General features: G+C 42.5%; 2 protein-coding genes across 2 annotated transcripts in view; both read left to right on the top strand.

The window, feature by feature from the left end:
* The first annotated feature begins 1,846 nt into the window (after positions 1–1,846).
* Positions 1,847–6,856, top strand: sec22bb (SEC22 homolog B, vesicle trafficking protein b). The gene is made up of 5 exons (XM_079157626.1): positions 1,847–2,019; positions 3,438–3,547; positions 3,682–3,842; positions 4,410–4,556; positions 4,747–6,856. The coding sequence occupies exons 1-5, from the start codon at positions 1,945–1,947 to the stop codon at positions 4,899–4,901; spliced, it is 648 nt and encodes a 215-aa protein (XP_079013752.1). The 5' UTR covers positions 1,847–1,944; the 3' UTR covers positions 4,902–6,856.
* Positions 6,857–17,236: 10,380 nt separating this feature from the next.
* notch2 (notch receptor 2) overlaps positions 17,237–20,214 on the top strand; it is a 40,744-nt gene continuing 37,766 nt past the window's right edge. The window contains exon 1 of the mRNA XM_079157617.1: positions 17,237–17,567. Within this exon, the coding sequence (XP_079013743.1) occupies positions 17,495–17,567 (73 nt within the window). The 5' untranslated portion in view covers positions 17,237–17,494. The remainder of the gene's footprint in view (positions 17,568–20,214) is intronic.

Genomic DNA, 20,214 nt, shown 5'->3' with positions numbered 1-20,214 from the left:
TCTATTTTAAGGATGGTTTTCTATTAAATACATCATGTGACGGGATCCACACTTGTGGGCTTTCATCTTGTTCCTCTCAGCTCATGCCATGCCTCGCCTCCATGAAATGTCAGACAGGCAGCAGACATGCTGTGTGGCAGATGCCGGGGGTCACTTGGTGGGGGTCTGGCGTGTCGGGGCTGCAGCCTGTGACAGCGACTCCCTGCGGACACGCCACCTGACTCGCTCACAATTGATACGACTGAGGGGTTGTGGGAGATCTGGTGAAGTCTTTCTTTCTCTCGTCATCTCACACCAATGGGACCATATAGCTTGGAGGGGGAGACTACAAAGTGTCCGCCTCTAGTTGATGCTGTCTCACAGCTTGGTTGTGAGTGCAGCCTGCGTATTAGATGTGTGTGATAGTTTTAAAATGTGTGTGTATGTGCATGTCTTTGGGGAAGGGCTGCCAGGCTACAACTCCATTTTGCTGGCCTTTGTGCCAAGAGTTCAAATGATTTGCTGCACAACTTCTGTGTGGAGCTCTTTGCTCCATCTGTCATTTCCAAATCAGCTGTTTTGACACAGTTTTGTCAGGGTATCATGGGAAAAGTAAATCCTGAGCAATGCCTTGAACTTGCGTTTTCAAGAGATGGCATAATGCAGCCATTTGAATGTAATAGGTTCAATACCATAAAGACAGGGGTAAAAGTCACTCTCTTTGTGTTGTAGAGAAGGCTTGTCTCCCTGAGGCTTATCCTAAAAGTGACCAATGCTGCCCTCAGCTGTATATACTTTGCACTTACAACTACTAGATACATGGACTCATTTTGAGCTTTGGCTGCTCCACTGCATAAAGGACCAATAAGGGATTCGATGACTAAGAGTGATATCATTCTGTGCATTAAGCAGAATGGAAATGGTAAGGTGACTCATGTAATGATTCAAGTCAAGCAGCGTGTCCTGTTTTGTGGTGATGGCATCATTTACTGGACAAAACGCATTCAAGGGCTGATTATGTTATTATCTTTGCGTTACTGTGGCCTTCTTGTAAGAAGAAGAAAAAAGGGGGGAAATATTGTCTTTTATCTTGTCATGTTCATACTTTCACGAAGTGACAGGGCACATTTTCTGTAAAATATTCATCTAAAAATATTTACATATTGGCAGACATAATGAAAAGAACTAAAATCATCCTTGAACTGCATACAGCACTGCATTTAAACGCATCATTCATCAGCAGATTAACAAATTGGTTAACCCGCCGGTATTTTTTAAAGATTCTTAAAATAAACAGTTTATAAATAATTTGAGGATGAAAACAAATGTTTGAAATGTTAATACAGTACATTTTTATTTCTGAAACTCATAAAAGCCGAATTGTTGATCATTATTTGACAATTAACGATGCTGATTTAACCGTAAAATTTAGTTCTTGACCATGGAAACGGTCAGTCAAAAATAATCTGTCTCTTTATTAACGTTTTTCCTGTGCTTTCAGTCACACCTCACGGTCTTCCTCAGTGGATGGACATATGGGAGGGGATGTGGCCCCATAGTGCGTGGACCTCGAGCTACGTATTTATTTATTTATTTATTTAATGTCTAAGACCACAAATATGTAAATCATACACAATGGGACAGTAATATTAATACAGTAGGCCATTAAATAAATAAAATAAACCAGAATAGCCACTATAAACACAAACAGACGTCCAATCTCTGAAGAAAACGGTTTAAGTCAAAGTGAGACGGAACCTATATTTTGTGGACACTTGGCTCCGCACAACGAGAAGGACGGAACCATTTAGCAGTGACACACACACAAAGCTCTTGCGTTTCCGGCCAGCTCAGCGCGTCAGCCCTGCGGTGTTGTCAGTTTACAGCCCCGTCAGACGCTGGTAACCAGTTTGCCCTGTAACGTTCACTGGGCCGCGGAGAAACAGCCGGACATCGCGGAGAGAGATGGTGCTGCTGACGATGATCGCTCGGCTGGCTGACGGTCTGCCGTTAGCCGCCTCAATGCAGGAGGACGAACAGGTTAAAATAGCAGCTTTTCCCCTTTTTGTTGCTAGCTGTCTGTTCGCTGTTATCACTGCAGGCTGTGAACGCCTCTTAAGGTGTACAAATGCTAGACTGACACGTTGGCTAACTTAGCTGCTGGAGGCCTGTCTGTGTGTACACAGAGCAACTGACTCAGTGTTTGAACCCTCACCTAATCCAGATGCTGCTTCTAGTCCTTTGAGCATTGCATAACTTCACCTGTGAGCTATGCGTGCCTTATTAACACAGTCTACTTTAAGTCTTCAAAATCTGCTTTCCACAGTCATACGTATCTATATGTTGTACCAAAAAACAAAGAGGGTTTGCAAAACGTGCTCTTTATCAGTTTTGATTGAATAATTTAAAGGCACAGTTATGCATCTTTTCCAGCAGAACATTTCAGAATGCAGGTCAATCTATACATATTTCAGCTGATCATATACATATGATGCATGTATGTATGTTCGACCGAACAGTTAAAATTATATATTTTACGTTAAGTTAAAAAAAAGTGTTGCATTTACATATCATGTCCACCAGAGGGCGCTAGCGTGTTTTTCAACTGTAAAATGATCTGCTCAGTAGATGTCTTGTTTGCCATTTTGAAACAACACATTTAAGGAATCTCTTATCAGAAGTGTTTGTTTATTTTTAAGAATACCGTCTGAAATTATGTTAATTATTAGAATGTCCTCGTGGTTCAGATGTAACATCCCTTGTTCTATTGCATCATGTCACGAACCCTCCTCAAAACTCCCAATAGACACAAACATAAACTTAACATATGAGAAAATGTTGAAAAATGGATGGCATTGTGCCATGTTAAGTTGTTGCATTATGTTTGCTGCGCATGACTTACCAGGAGTCTAACATCTCTCCCTTCACTCTCTTGTTTGCTCTCATAAAGGGAAGTGAAAAGGTTTGTTGTGTCTCTGCTCTGTGCGTCCACATCATGCGTGTGTGTGTCTGTGATGCTACCGTGTTACTGTAAAGAATCTGTCATTTGCATTTAAACAGAAATGAAAACCATCCCAAAAAAATTCTGGCCCTACTTCACCACAAACAGCTGGAGTGGCTTTTTTGTTCTTAAAGCATCACACTGCTGAGTCTGTCTGTAGTGTTTTGTGCCAACTATTTATTTCCAGCACGCTTTACAGGGCAAGAAATGCACTCCGTCAAGGGAAATAGTGTGAAATCTGGACTCTGGGGGCGGTCTTGTCAAGCACTTAAGCAAACAAATGAATAAATCACACTGTCATTTAACTGGCGCTACAATAGTGACATTTGCTTGTGAAATGTAGCACACAAAAGTCTATTTCTTGCCCTGAGTAAACACCATATTTTCTGTGTGAGATGCGAGTGAGTCGTGTGGTTACTGATCTGCTTTTTTGTTTTCCCCTGCCCCGTCTGATCAGATGGGTCGGGACCTTCAGCAATATCAGAGTCAAGCTAAGCAGCTCTTCAGGAAGCTGAACGATCAGAGTCCCACCCGCTGCACTTTAGAGGCCGGCTCCATGTCATTTCAGTGAGTATGAAGAACACCATGAACACGGTTAAAACCCGCTATTTCCTAACATTACAACACAGTGGCATAGGACACTAAAATGAATGTGGAACACTTGCAAGTCTTTCCGTCACGGCTTCTTGTTCTCCCTGCAGCTATTTCATAGAGAAGGGAGTGTGCTATCTTGTGCTGTGCGAAGCCAGCTTTGCTAAGAAGCTGGCCTTTGCTTACCTCGAAGACCTGCAGGCAGAGTTTCATGAGCAGCATGGAAAGAAGGTCCCCACTGTCTCCCGGCCCTACTCCTTCATCGAATTTGGTGAGACGAAAAGAGAGCCCGGAGCAACTGGGCCGAAAAGTTTAGACTTGCTGTTTGTCTCAAATGCATTAATATGTTGATATGTGTAGTTGTGATGACACATACGATGCCCTTCTCTCTTCACTTCAGTGCTTTTTTCCCCCCATATTTAAAGTCTGTTCACCACATTGTGTGGAACTCATTGGGATACTTCTTAGTTAAGGTAGCTGAAAGTGGCACGAGAGACTAATTTGGCCTGACTTAATAAAGGAAAGTGATTTATATTCATAATGACATTGAAGAAGTATCTCATGTTGATTGGCCTCTTCTGAGTGTTTAGTGAGGTCACTGTCGATGCATATTAACATTTACATTTTATGACTTTTGACTGACTTTTCTTGCATTGCTGGTCAGTTCTGCATCACCTGCCAAGAACAAAAAATGAATAGGAGCGAACTCAAATGCCAATCCTCTAGTTAATTATGACACTGATTAAATCTATCAAAGAGGGGGTCAAACACACAGATAAAAAAAAGTCTACCAGAGCTGTGCCGTTAACTTCTTTTTATTATTTGTGTGCCTCACCAGACACCTACATCCAAAAAACCAAGAAGTCGTACATTGACAGCCGAGCGAGAAGGAATCTGGGCAGCATCAACACGGAGCTCCAGGACGTGCAGAGGATCATGGTGGCGAACATAGAGGAGGTGCTGCAGAGAGGAGAGGCTCTCTCTGGTGAGTCCACGTCGATGTGTCCTCCTCTCACCGAACGATTTAAAGTTCACATCCACGCTGTGATCCTCCCATTTGATTTTTGCCCTGGCCTGTGTCTCCCTCGCCTCCTTTTTCATCCGCTCTCCTCATTTGTTTGGATCTCCCGTCACCCCCCCTCCCCCTCTCTCCTCCCCGTCTCTCCTCTCTGCAGCGCTGGACTCCAAGGCCAGCAACCTGTCCAGCCTGTCGAAGAAGTACAGGAGCGACGCCAAGTATCTGAATACCCGCTCCACCTATGCCAAGCTGGCAGCCGGCGGTGTGTTCTTCATCATGCTCATTGTCTATGTGCGCTTCTGGTGGCTCTGAGAGAGGAAGAGGAAAGAGGTATTGAAGTGGAAAAATGAGCTGCAGAGAGTCTGCAGACACTAAAAACAGGAGACCTGCTCTTAATAAGACTTCGCAGACATACCACCGCCCATTTTGTTCTCACCTGTCCCATGGACGTTGTGATCTGATTATAAATGATTACATGTAATATTCCTAGAAACTATTCAACAATGCGTTAGAGATACTGGAGATGAGTGGAACTAAGTGAATGTGTCTGTGTGGGTTGATTGCTCTGTTTTTGTAGGTGATTGGTTTTGAAGTGTGTGGAGGGAAAATGAAGAGAAAAACAAGTTTCCTGTTTCCAAAGCTGTACTGAACTGTACCAGCACTGATTTAATCTTGCATACTGTCTGAAAATACAGAAACACAACTCTATTTATCCTGAGCACATCGTATCTGCATTCATTAACATTATAATCACAGTAGTGGTGGCGTAATGGCCCTGGAACACAGTTACAAAGATTTTGGAAAAAAATAAGAAAAGTAATTTAAGTAGACTGAGGGTTTATTTTGTTTTAATATTGTATGTACACCTTGCAAAAGGCTATTTCACCTGTTTATACTTTAGCAGATTTTTTTTCACCATTATGGGAAGTCAGTGATCCCTCGAGGGACTGTACAAAAACTATTAGGGAGTCAGGAGGATGATGTTTTTTTTTTTTTTGTTATTGCCAAAAGCAATAAAGGTGCTAAATTGGAAATTCAGAGCATTAATATTGCAGCAAACAATGGCGTCCAGAGCAGAGAATGAAGTCACTCTCCCTCTGTGTGTGTTGTAATCAGAGCTTCTCTGTGCTTTGTTTACATAGCCAGTCTGGCCACGCGTGCATGTGAGTGCATGTGAGTCGCTGTGTGTGTGGCTGGCTAATCGTCGTCACCCTCTGGTTCCCCCCTCAGGTAACCACTGTTAGCTCCATCAGCACTGTTGTCGTTGTTTACACTGTTAGCACCGTTAGCTGCTTGCCGTCGGCATGTTGAGAGCCGTGTAGGGCCAATTCCTCAATCATAGATTGGCTCTGAATTTCAAATTCAGCACCTTTTTAATTTTATATTTCTGCCCTTAAATCAAATATAAGAAAAACATTGTTTTAGTGTTCACAGTGGGTCATAAAGGTTTCCTTTATCATATGCAGATAACAACAACAGGCCCTTTTCACAGCAGACATTTTGACATGAAAAAACACAGGTGTAATGAATGAATCATGCTCCTCTTCTGTGTAGTGTTCCACAGCCAACGCAGTGAGCCAGCATGCACAATAACAGGGCCCTGGTCAATCTGAATGGAACAGGCCCATAATGAGTGTGATTAATTACCCCTGTGTTTACCTGCTGTGATAAGGGCCTATCCTGTCAATTTTATTTTGTACTTTTTAGCATCGCAGTCAACTAGCTAATAGGATAAATGATGAGAAACAGAACATGGAAATGTGTGTGTGTACAATTAATATTGATTAAATGATCTTGTTACCTCCTTCACTTTAGCCTTCATCACAACAACAAGTAATGTGCCATATAAAGTTGGCCAGTATTGTTTTTATCATATAAGTTTAGCCTATTAATTAGTCTTTATTCTAAAATAGAGGGTGGCTGGATTATTAATAGGAGAGGGCCAAATTAAAATGTTAATAGCGTCCCCCCCCCCCCCCCCCCCCCCCCCCCTTCAATAACTTCCGTACAGTCCCTACCTCAGCAGAGTGTATCCTTGCTCCTTTTACCGTCTGTTGCACCGTGACTGTGTGGGCCAACACCTTTCTGTTACCGGGCGTGCAAACATTAAACATGTCTGGTCTGTCGGGTCCTTTTTCATTTTGTATAAAGTGTCCACGTGTAGACTCAATGTAACGGTGAATTCAGGCTGAGAGGCACAGGTGCTCCCGGCCGGAAAGGACACCTTCTCCTTTTCTGTTCTGTCTGCTATCTATGAATAAAATCATTTGCACAAAACACGCTTCCTTTCTGTCAGAAGGCCTTCATCAGATGTTCTTTATCTCTGTAAGAGTTGTTTGCGTTATAAAGTTGGTTGGTTCAGTCATTTTATGCAGAATACACATACAAGACGGCAAATTGCCACCAGTTTGCATTGCGATCCTGATCCGAGGCTGTTGAAATGCAAAAGTGGGTTATCTAAGACAGGAACTCACCACAGCCGTTAGAATTGTACATTCTTTGTTATTTAAACAGCCTGAGATTGAACCTTTTCATCTTTTTCCTATGACCGTCTGAATAATATAGATTATGCAAAACACTTCCAGTAAAAGAACTGTCTTTGTAAAAGATGGGGGGGAAAACATCAATTAAAAAAAAGCGAAGTCAACCACGACTTCTGAGAAGGATACTCCGTGACTCAGAGGGCACCTCCAGGTATTTTCCAGAAATATTTTTGACTTTACCCCCATGGTATTTCATGATGTTTGCCACCAGAAACACAGTCTGATGATACCTCTCTTGACCAGCAGGAAGAGTGCTTTGCTCACTATTGCACTGATGCAGTTGAAAAAATAAATAAAATAATGAGGCTAAAAAATCAACCTGACTTGCAACTTCTGCTGCTGACAGTGGCCTTCTGCTAGCTGAGCTCCAAATCATAGGTTTTAAAAGGACGGGAAAATATAGGCTGCAGCTCCCGGGATGAGAGATAGAAAGACATTTTAAAAAAAAGCAGACTGTTGCAGATGCAGGTTTCTACCGCATAAATGCAACAAATACTAGCATTGTGAGCTTACAGAGCAGCGGGCTGACTCTTCAACCTGAGGTAGAACAGGAAATGTCAGAGGAGAAATGAGAAGCAGCAGAGGGTAGCGTGCCAAAAGCAAACCACAGGGCACAGGCTAACCTTTTCACCTCTCAAGGGAAGTAAGTATTTGTGAGTTTGGCCTCAGTTGCGATCGCTATCTTTCTTTGTAATCTTGTTCCACGAAAACATCTTTAGACAAACTCTTTATTTCACTGTCTCTGTTGCAGATGACCGTTTATTTGTAATTGTGTCTCTGTTATACGACACTGTGCTCACCTTTGTAGCCATCTATCTGCCGTCAGCTTCGGTCGTTCCCTATAGTTGTCACCACTTGCCCATTCTCTCCACGTTTAAACCTGTCAGCCTTTAAACCTGACTTTCCAGACACAGAAAAGTAAAAACACTTCAATTGTATTCATTCTTCAATATTTTTTTTAATAATATCATTATTTTAACCGATGGACTTCTTTTATGTGATCAACTTTTTTTTATTGATTTTCAAGATATGCATTACAAAAATGTACAACAAGGTAACAGTGAAAAATAGGACCAAAATGAAAAGGAGAGGTTATAGATAATGTCCCACATGTTTAAACTTGATAACAGTCTTTTCTTCCTCTGCCACACATTCTTTAGTTGTGCAGGGCATTAAAGTTTCTTGAAATAGCAAGATTAACATTTTTGTGTAGTCAGAAACAAGGAAGTAGAAAGAAACTTGAGTACCTGGGTAAAATCTATAAAGTCTGTCTGTGTGTGTGTGTGTGTGTGTGTGTCTGTACGTAAATGTCACAGTGATTAAAGAGCGGACAACATACCTCTCTCTCTCACTCCGGCACTTTCTCCCCTTCCTCTGCAGGTTACCATAGCAGCGGCGAGTGTGTGACAGTCATGTGAAAACGAAGCTGATTGGATTAAAATACTTTGTGTGATCAAGGGTCAGGAATACAGTGCATGTACTAAACACACAGCCTGATTTAAACACAAGCGCACACTAAGTCACAAACCAAGACAGGTAGAAAGGTTGCGGCGCCTTCCAAACATGTACTATTGAAGAAGAAATGGTCGTGCTGCGTAGTTCATACTCTCGCAAACTCTTATTACCCTTTCTTGATTAGATTTCCTGTCAAAAGCGCAGACGCAACCACAAGACCGTCCACGCACACTCAACTTCTCCCGAGTCTTGTGTAATCTTAAAGAAACAGGACATCACAACAACGTGACCGTGGCCCTGACCTTCAGCCACTTCGCCTCACTGTCACTGGAAAAAATCAAGCATGCAAATTCAGACACAGCAAGAGAGTTTCAGTCGTGTTTCCGGCAACTTCACGTGAGCTTTTAACTTTGTCTGCAACAAACAGACTGCACAGCGTGTTCAGTTGCAAACTCATTGATTGTTCCCGAGTGTTGCTCATGTATGTCCACTGAACGTCTGATCTCTTTAAAAGGAGGCCACGCCGTAGATCGTATTTGTAAGGGGTCTGTCACACTCTGACAACTTCATCTACTCCCCTGAGGGTGACTAGACCTCGTTCTCTGACAGGATGTGACAGAAAAGAAAAAAAAGACACCCTCAGACAAGCATGCAAAAAAAATCACCGGGTTAAAACGGACCTAGTTTGGATCAGTCAGGCTCTGGCACAGTGCCGGGTTAATTTGACCCAGTTTTGACCTAACCTCTATAAACAGATTCTACACACATATGCAACACAACAAGCACAAGTTTTACCTGCAAAGGATACACATATAGTGACACATATAAGTCTAAAAAAAGATTCTTACCTTTATAGTTTAGTTCAATAAACTAAGCCATACTAGAAAATCAGTGAGGCTGTGCTTTGGCGCAGTGGTGCTTTTAGCTAAATGTCAACATTAGCATGGTAACAGGGTCACAATGACAATGCTAGCATGCCGGGGTATAATGTTTACCATGATCACTATCTTCGTTTAGCGTGTTAGCATGCTAACATTTGCTAATAAGCTGAGGCGGATGGGAATGTCATCCGTTTTACGGGTATTTGGTCATAAACTTAAGTATCGGGCAAACAGAAATGTTTACCTGATGATGGCCCAGGTGAAAGATAAGGGGATCACAGCTTTCACACTTCAACCTCAGAGGACTGTGGATGTCTGTGCTAAATTTCACAGCAATCCATTCAAGAGTTTCCGAGCTATTTAAATGGGAAAACACAATTGTTTAAAAAAAAAGTCAGGGTATCACCAAGATACTTGATCTATAAAACATAAATATACATAAATGTACAACATGTGGTACCAATCCATCGAGTATATGTCTCCAAGGTCATTAGAATGTATCCTCTCGGGACCTTTAATATCTGTGGCAAATGTTACGGCAATCCATCCAATAGTTGTTGAGATATTTCCCTGAAAATCACAAATGTCACCCTCATGGAAAAAGTCAGAGGCTCATCAGAGTCATTATGATGAATCCTCTGGGCACCATGAACGCCATTACAAACTTTCACAGCAATACATCTCATTGTTTTTGAAATATTTTAGTCTGGATCAAATCGGCGGACCAAGCGAGCGGCCACCACTGCTTTTCCTAGAATCATGTCGCTGACACCAAGACTGAGTCAAAACAACTGTCTTGGCTGGTTTTCTACCCATTAGTACTGTAGGTGCTATATTGACCCAAATTGGGTAACTTTCATCCCAGAGGGATTTATTGAAGAGGCTTTTAATGATCATTTACTGTAAATTCACCATGGACAGTTCAAAGGAAACGCAATCTAAACTCTTTCTTTCCCTGCAGATTTTAAAGAAAGGGGCTTGAAAAAGAAAACTGTTTTACTGTTTTATTAATTTCACATCAAACTTTTGTTCAGCCAATCGAATAGAACTGATGCATATTGGGGGGAAAAAAGGGAATTCAGTATGAATATCAGGCTAGTGGTTTCCCTCTGTCCATTTGCAGTGTGGTGGAAAGGTACGTGTGGAGCACAACAAGGAAGTTGTGTCCATCTATCATCTGTAATGGCCATGATAATAAAAAATAAAACGCGTTCCATCCCCATATCAAGCCAGCTTCCCACCTCATCCCAGCTGCTTCCCTGTCTCTTCCCTTTCATCCTCTTCCCTCAGACTCCCGCCTTGTCCAATCAGAGCACAGGGAAGCTGCGTAGAGAGCAGCTGTATGGCAGAGGAGAGGGTCATAAAACGCAGAAGGCCGAAAGAGGAAGTCAAGGAACCCGGTGAGTTATTGCCCCCCAAACGCACACACTGGGTCCTGGGAACCGGGAACTTCTCACAGGGGGGGTCAGTGTGGAGTGTTTTCCTCAGGCCTGGACCTGCTCTGCACTCTGTGTGTTCTTTATCACCTCATCACACACCGACGATGCCCCCCCCCACACACCTTACCGTCATAATACTGCATGAGTCTATAGCTAGAAAAGAGCAGACCTTTAACTCTGTAATAAAACGGATGTAATAAACAACCCTTTTTTTCCCACCACTGAAGAAAGAAATATGAGTGAAAGTGAGAAAGAAAAGACATTCACACACATAAATGTATGTCACACTGGGAGAGACTCTTTGTTCAGACTTACTACCTGGTCGAAAATCGTTTGCCACTAAAGTTCTTTACAAAATGTGGCGCTTAAGCTTTCTCTCATTTCCCAGCGTTTCCCATTCATCTCTGAATCTCTCCAAACAGATAACAATGTTGGTTTATTAATAGTGTCATATCTGACACACAAGCGCGCACACACACAATGCGGAGCTGCGCCTGTGAGAAAGTGAGGACTCAAGTGTGAATTCCAGCCATGCCTGACTTTTAGCAGCTTGAGAATTTATGATACAATTAACCCTGGAAGATATGCAGAGCACAGCCACTTTACACTCTCTATAACTTCCAGCGTGTGAGTTAAACACACAAACATGCAGAGAAACACGCTCTGCACGCATGTTATGAATTGAGCGTGGAGAAAATGCTGGAAAAGGCTCCACCAGGTAGAGATGTGTCACGCTTTCATGTGATTTGAATCTTTTTTTCCCAGGTCATCTGGAGTTTTTACACATTTGGGCAAGCATGTTATATATCTGTTCTTTTATGGCGGAATAAAACCAAACCAATCATTTGTGCACTTGATCACTTCAACCCACATTCTGTGTTTTAATCCTGTTTATCTTTCAGTGTGACTTCTCCCGTCCCGGCTGTTCTCATCCCGTCAGCGTGGTAAACATCATGGACTGTGGCAGATTAGTTTGACCTACTGCGCCCCTTGGGCCTCAGGGAGCAGGGCATGGGTCCAAATGTGCGTGTCAGTATTTTTGTGTGTTTATGTTTTGGCGCATGCACAAGTGTGCATACATCTGTGCTTGAAATGTGCGTCTCCTAATGTATTTATGTTGAGACAACCTTGGGTGGGAGTTGGCAGAGTTGCCCTCACTGAGACCTTTCTCAAAACCAAACATCACCAGCAGTGGATTACATGCAGAGGTCAGGCCCTCCACTAAAAACCCCCTTCAGTAAATCAGGCCCAGTTTGAGGGACTGATTGTTGTTATTTTACTCATAAGCTATTATTTTCTCATAAAGTCACATAAAAACTAAAAAAAACGTTGTTTTATCTTTAACTTTGGTGAAGGCTGTTTAATGCCCTGTCACATTTGTTGCCACATAGTTCAGGGTTTAGGTTACATAACCATAGTTTCCACATGACATTCATCATGCTAATGGTGAGTTACTTCCTCACTGAATCGGGCTACAGGAGGCACCGCACTGAAGCGATAACTCAAAATGTGATCCCTATCGGCCTTTTGTGGAAACATTTTTGCTATAGATCCATTCAGTTGCTGCGTGTTTGCTGCAACTATATTCATTCCTGAAGCCCATTTCTACATCACTGAGAAGTGTTTGCTCTCTTCAAATGACAATCTTGCATACATGAGGGCATCGTGTGTGTGTGGGTGTGTGTGTGTGTGTGTGTGTGTGTGTGCATGTGCATGTGCATGTGTATTCAAAATCAGTTTTCTAATCATGGCATCAGTGTTCCTGAAAGGCATTAAAAAAAACATCAGGTTGTAGCTCGGCGACTTGCTCCTTTGCATAAATCTAAGTCAAATCTAAAGCGTCCTAAAACATCAGAATCCTGTTTTAAGATGGCTCAAGGATAACAGAGAGCACCAGCAGTGTGCAAGGAATATGCTAATTATGCTCTATAGTTTATCCTCAAGTTGTTTGTGACTGGGGGAGTTGGGAAGCGTGGCGGTGTTATGTGTGTGTGGGTGTAGAGTATAAACCTAGCAGAACCCAGATGACACTGCCGGGGCCGTTATTTTCCCACAGCGCAATATAAATAGACTGCTAGTGTGGGGTGACGGTGGGCAGGCAGGGGCGCTCGAGGGAGGATCCCATCCACACACAACCACACATTCCCGTTCCACCTTGCCCTGCCAGAGCCCTATAGGTCACTTACAGGATGTGTTCACACACACACCCACACACACTCACACACACTCACACACACACACACACACACACATCCCTTCTCCTCCTCCTCACACTTGTCCTTCATCACCTGTTTCCTCACCTCTATGCCAACTCCCATTTTCTCCTCATGGGCGACCCCTTGGCTGAGGTCTCTGCCCACATCACGCTTGGTCACATCGGGCCCTCACACTCGCTGACTCTCCACCTTTGACCACGGTGGAACGCCATGACGCACACACACACACACACACACACACACACACACACACACACACACACACACACACACACACACACCATCTTGGTTTCTCACACGAACGTACTCACAAAATCCCTGCTTTCCTAAAGGAAGTTGACATCTGCAAAACGCTACTTTAGTGTAACATACACTATATGTCCAAAAGCTACACGTATCAACGACATGCTGCTGTTGGCTGAGTGATGGGGGTTCACAAAGTGATTCATCAGCTGGACAATGAATCAAATAATTACACAGCCTCGGGTCAATCCTAATGGGCTGTACGGTGAATCCGTTTTTTGAAGGATTACATGCAGTGATTACACTCTGAAATGATTTATGTATGGCTATTCTGCAGCAAATGATTAAAAACTCAGGCCAGTGAAAAAAAAAACCTTGCACCGATATGTTTACTTCCCACCAAGTCAATGATTACACTGATTTAGTGCCGATGTGTGTTCTTTATAAAGTGTGCACATTATCTACCCCGATGTTGACATTTGACTCATATAACCTAAGTTCACACAGGAAAAAATGATTTGCTGTGATTAAATATTTGGCAACCCTTAAATCAGCTCTGCATCTCTCTGTAAATTACACACCATGTGGCTTCTCATCTTGATTACGCGGCTCCAGTGGTCGAACCTTCGCCGTTCACGCTTGTCTCAAGGAGATCTGAAACTCAACTGAAGCGATATGCTCTTAAATACTACTTGTTATCAAGGCCATGGCCACAGAGAAGAACACCGCCTTCTGCCCCAGCGGATTGAGTTCAAACATTTTACCCTATTGCACATGTCACACAAATGTAAAAGCTGTCTATGCGCTGCTTTTTTCCTCTTACAACAGTCAGTGAGAAAGGAGGTGATAATCAACACTAAATATACCCTTTAGCTTCCTGTCCCCCAGATCTGCTTACCCAGTAAAGACGATATTAGACAGCCGATGCTTCCGTCTGGCGAGGGCACGGGGAGGGGAAATAAAAACTTCACACCCAATGCCTGCTGGTCAACACTTGTGTTAACTAAACCCGATCTCAGTGTAGCATACGTAGCTGCTTTCAAAGGTTTGCAAAATACTCTGGTGCAAAAAAAAGCTTAATAGGAAGTATTAAGTGACTCTGAAGCGCATAGAAGCATCCAGAACCACGAAGCAGACCTGCCTCGGTTATGTTTACGCTGGCAAATTAGTTGTCACAGCTGGGAAAAGTGAATCAGTCCCTGCCGCTACTAATTATAGAAAGGCATCGTATATACACTTCATGCTGCCTCTCCTGCCTGCCATCTCAGAACGTAAAGGCCGGGTGACTTCTCCTTGAATTACAAGCCCTGATTTGGTTTCCCATGGCTATCAAGTTGGGGGAAGATGGCGTGTTTATGGTTAAGGAGAGTGCACAAGCACACTCACACACGCACTCATGCCCTCTCTAGTGTAATCAGTCATTACTATCTGCCCTTTACATCGACGCCGCGAACGCTATGTTCTGCAGTATAAATCTGCAGCCCTGACAGCTGGAGTCACCCTGACGGATGAACTCCGAATCAGTGTGAAGAGCTCCAACGTCGATGAAAGCAGCTCTCTAACTGGCGTGGCGGAGGCCGACGGCTCAGATCCAGGCCAAGTTTTTAACACTTCTCTGTGAAGCAAAACCTGAAATAACAAAAAAATAAACAAACAACTCATGCTCATGAAGCGGATGCAAAATGTGCTGTATTAAAGCTGAAGTTCATTGATTTACTGTATTTACTGCAAACACATTTTTTACGTGTTTTGTAAATGTTTTCAATATAAACAAAACTGTAATGATGTAATCTGCTTTTATTACCTGATACACTTGAAGTGTTTTTCTTTTTCTCCAACAAGAGATTGAAGTTGAGGCTGTTGATGTATTTATTACAAAGGTGGTTCAAAGGGATTTAAAGCATCAGTGAGACTTGAGCCTTCCCAATACTTTGTTTGTTTTTTCCTCTTTGAAACTGTGTCAGGCCTCTGTGGTGGACGCCTTTTATCAGCGCAATGGCAAGGAGGAACTAATCAGCATTTTCTGCTCACGAGGCAGATCCACACCCTTCCTCGCCCCATCTTCCCCCAAACTATAGAGGCCCACATCTGGAGTGACATCATTAGGAAAACAGTGCTGCAGACAAAAAAGAGTGATCCTCTGATGTGATTTATATAACGTTATCAGAGGGCTCACATGACCGACGGCTTTACCGTGAAATAAGAGAAGTATGAAAGTGTATTATTCTGAATTTAATTTAGGACGAAAAAAGCACGACACGACTCAGAAGGCCACGCATTTGTGGCAGTGGATTTAAATGTTTTAGTGAAAGATAAGAAGAATAAGCTAGTGCGACACGTGGTTTATCCACAGAAAACAGCATCTGACCAAATGCCTGAACAACGTTTGTTGTGGTGCCAGCACCTGACACCCAACCACGCATTGGAGAGCAAGAGCTTGACATTGGCCACAGCAACAAAAGCATTGTCAGTCCGGACCCCTGAGGAGATCAATTTGCTCCCCTCCGGTTCCAGGCCTTTCAGCAGGGTTGAATAGGGGACAGAGGGCCGGTCGCAGCGGCAGGAGGCTCTGCAATGTTTCTCTAACGGGGTGTAAAGACAAACAAATCACTGGGATGAGACGTGGCCTTGTTATTGTGATGAGCCAGTGATTTACACCTGGATCATTCAGGCTGATACGGGATAATTAGTTTGGGATTACCGTGGTCACTAACAGTTTAGAAAGCCAGTGTGAGTGTATGTCTTTTGCATGAGTGAGGGAGTTTAAAGGGCAGCGCTGGGCTTCACTCGTGTTTTAGATTTTGGTACTAAAGTCGAACCTTGCTCTCCAGAAATGATGTGATTAAAACACTTCTGCTTCTGGTGAACAAGGACAATGTTTCATTATAGGCTACTGAAAACCGAACCTGTATGATAACTGGGGCTGCAACTGTTGTTGATGATTATTCTCCCTGTTAATCAAGAAAATATAATATCTAGAGTTATGGTAATGTTTCTATTTTTGAAAAAAGAATCTATATAGATTATTGTTGTATTGTCTATTTTATGAAACTTACATTCTTCTGACACTTCCCCAAGATATATATATATTTTATAGTATTAAAGACCCCACCAAAATAGTCCGACAACATTTAACTTGAGGGCTGGAACTATACTGCAGAACTTGAACTGTATCTGCACCTGAGTAAGTGCTGACTAACCTGAAACCTGCAGGTAAACGGCAAACATGATCATTCCTTTGATGTCATGAGTCAGTCCCAAAATCACGGTGTATGGATCCTCAAGCACATCTAACGGAATGAATTGAAGTTCACTGGAAGTCGTTGTTTACCCAACTTTTGTTTCTGTTTCTACAAAGTCTGACACAGTCCAGATTCTCATAACCAGTTTTAGGTGAAAACGCTGCAGAAATGAACCCTAGCACTAACAGTTGTGATAACGAAAAAAGTAAGTGAAGAGTGGGTGTTCAAAGACATATCGCGGAAAAAACGTGCAGTTCATGGGAGGAAAAAATAAGAAGAAGAAAAAAAAATCATTGAACGGGTTAATTTTGAGTCATACCAGGCTCCGAGAAGTAGAAAAATGAGAAGAAAAAAAATTCCTCCGCCGCGGCGACACAGAGAAAGCATACTTCAACTTCTGTTGTGTTTTTTTTAATGTTGTGTCCATGATAACATGAAGGATAATATCGAGTAATGCGAATTTGCTAAAGCGGTGACAAAACTCTCTTATTTAGACACAAGCGTGTACGTTTTCACCATCTTTTAAGCCCGTCGATAGATCCCCTTCTGACTTCAGCGGAAGGATCTGTGTTTTCGTTTCTTCACTCTCAGTGACTCCAGTGACTGGTGAGCGCAGAGAGGTGGAAGACTTTTTTTTTTGGGTGCCGTGTGTGACTACTACAAGTTTAATTTGTGTATTTTAAACGTTTTTTCTTAACGTAACGACTCGTAGAATACATGTGAGGAATACTAACATGTTGTAATTTTGGCGTTACGAGTCGTTTTTTTCCTCATCTTAATTGTGTGAGAGCTCGTTTCCAACGAGACTTTTTTGGAGAACTATAACCGTCCCGCGGGAGACAGCTCAACTTTGGGCTCGCGACCTTATGTGGATTTTAAAGACAATATGGAGCAGATCCCCGGTTTCTCCTCGGGCAAATCACTAGTCTTTGTCTTCTGCTTCATTCACCTCTCTTTGGGTAAGTTGTTGATGATAATACTTCATAACTTGTCATGATCACGTTTTTTGTTGCCTCTTCATCTCTACGCACACACACACACACTGCGTCCACACTTTAGCTACTTTGTTGCTCTTACTTTGAAAAGTTACTTTTGGGAAAAGCAAAACAAAGATGCTCCTGAAAGTAACCACAGGTGGAAGGCTTACGTGTTGAAAGTATTTTACCAGTATTTTGTTGTGAGTGTTTTCACGTAGTTTATAAGGCTGTAATTGGCAGTACATCTCCATACGTCGCCCTGTGTCACACTTCAATGGGTTAAAGTCTGGTTAATACTATGACTCGCTACTAACTGTGAGTGTTCAGTCTGAGTCGCACCGCTGCCCAGATGTTGAACAGCGGAGAGAAATCATTCAAAATGGACACTTAACCATGTTTAGACTGCCCTGCTGAATTAAGAGAGCTTGACAGTGATGAAGGAGAGGACACGAGCTGATTTTGTATTTATTATCAATATGTGTGAGTCGGTGTGGTTAGGTCACGAGGCGAGGATGGGATGTGTGTGGTGAAGTTGGGAAACTAGATGCACTTGGAAATTATATTAATTTCTCAATGCCAGCTATGTCTATATGTATTTAACATGGCATACAAAGGGATAACTGTCTTTCTAGTGCAGTCTTTAATGAATTAGCTCATTAGTTTCCATTGATAGCAGGTCCTCAAGTACTCGGACCTTGGGTCGTTCACTGTTAATTGGGAATGACTCAGATGAATGAAACATTCTTTTGCATTGACATTGCAAAAACCAAATATATTGTAAAATATAGAAAAGCACACGTAAAAAGAAAACACAGTGACTCACAGTGTGCATGTTTGTTTTCTCCATAACTCACAGTGAAATGCATTTTATTCTGAAATGATTGTAAAGCTGTGCTTCTAATACAAAGGTGCATACACATTGTAAGATGTTTCTGATTAAGATAAAATAGCACGTTTTCATGAATTTATGTTTCTCATCATTCCCAATAATATACATTACATTACATATTTTCTACCAGTGTGAATTTCAGTGTTTGCTCTGAGAAATGTGCAATAAGACTTTAGCCTTTATGTAAGGGTGCCGAGGCAGGGACACCGATTTCATCTCTCGTGTTTTTCTTTTTTTTTCTCGTCTTTTTAGCTCAGAGTGGATACATGCAGCCTTGCTATTCTTTCTCACGTTTTTTATTTTTTTTCACGGAGTATATAGGTGACTTGTGAACAAAGTTACACAAAAGCAGAAAATACAATGAAAAAGTGCTGCAGGCAGTGCAAGGAGAGGCAGTGGAATGTTGTTGGTGTTTGACATTCCTCCCTCCCTCTCTGTTCAGCCTCTCTCACACACACACACACATACACACGCACGCTCGTACACACACACGCACGCACGCACGCACGCACGCACACACACACACACACACACACACACACACACACACACACACACACACACACATTGTGCACCATGATTTTCTTTTCCTTTCCCTCTCCATCTTCATTTATCCTTTGTTCCACTATTGCTTGGTTTATGGATGCCGTTGTGACGCCGGCGCAAGGTGAGCGCCCCAGAAAATGACGTCTTAACGACTTTCGTGTTGAGCGCGAAGGCTAACCGAGTTGTTGCGTCGGTTTGAAGTGCACCTCTTAATTTTTCAGACAGGGCTTTCACTCAATAGTTTAATAATGAAAGCATTGCTAACATGTCGACTAATTGGTTTCTAAACGCTTTAGAAACAGGAAGTCTGAACAATCTACGCTTGAGTAAATATTTTGCAAGCCAAATCAATTTAGTTTTTTACAGGACATTCGACCTTTGTTTCATTTTAATTATTGACTTCTTTCTACACAGGGATTATGTAGGCTACAGGTGATAAAGTATGTCCATGAGTATGTGGTATGAGTCAACAGTTATTTACAACTCCCTCCTTGTTTAGTTTATGACGTTTTGCCGGTAACATTAGTTGACTCCTTGCTTCTTCACAGTGTATTTTGTTTGCACAGACTCTGGCGTCTTGGAGAATACTGCGACGACCAGCGCATGAGCATAGACGCCTTTTTTTGAGCGTTTGTAGTCGGCGCGCCACCTGACGAGGCCCGCGCCATCTGTGGAGGCCCGGCTGCCACGGTGCCTCGCGTGACTGTAAACAAATCTTAAAGCTGAACATCCAAATAGTTGTAACACTGCGCCGTATGAGGAACTGTGATCACAGCTTGTGGTGCGTGCGAGGCGCTAGTGGTTTATTATGACAGGATGGCATGGAATAAGGTGTTGTTTACCTTGATGACATGGAGGTGGTTTGAGGTTTACCCATTCTGCAATAAGCACCTGTAGTCTGCAGCTTTTTTAATTTACCAGTTCACTGTTCTTTTGTTTTTCAATATTAAAAATGGTTCGCCAACAAAACCATTGTGTGAAGAGTTGGCCATCTGTTGCTAACCCCAGTGACAAATACAGCTGCACTTCCTCTCGTTTTTTCACAATAAAAGCCGGCCAGTTGTTACATTTCTTGCTGCTCAGGATCTGCTAAAGCATGTTGTTCCTGTGACAGTGGAAATTGGTCTTTTATTGTCCTTTTGCTCAGAGTTACTAAGCTCTGACTGGATAAGGTGATCTGTGACACATTGTTGA

Source organism: Pholis gunnellus (assembly GCF_910591455.1).
Source record: "Pholis gunnellus genome assembly, chromosome: 4".
Taxonomy (NCBI): domain Eukaryota; kingdom Metazoa; phylum Chordata; class Actinopteri; order Perciformes; family Pholidae; genus Pholis; species Pholis gunnellus.
The sequence above is the reverse complement of the archived record's forward strand: the minus strand, read 5'-3'. Positions and strand labels throughout refer to the sequence as shown.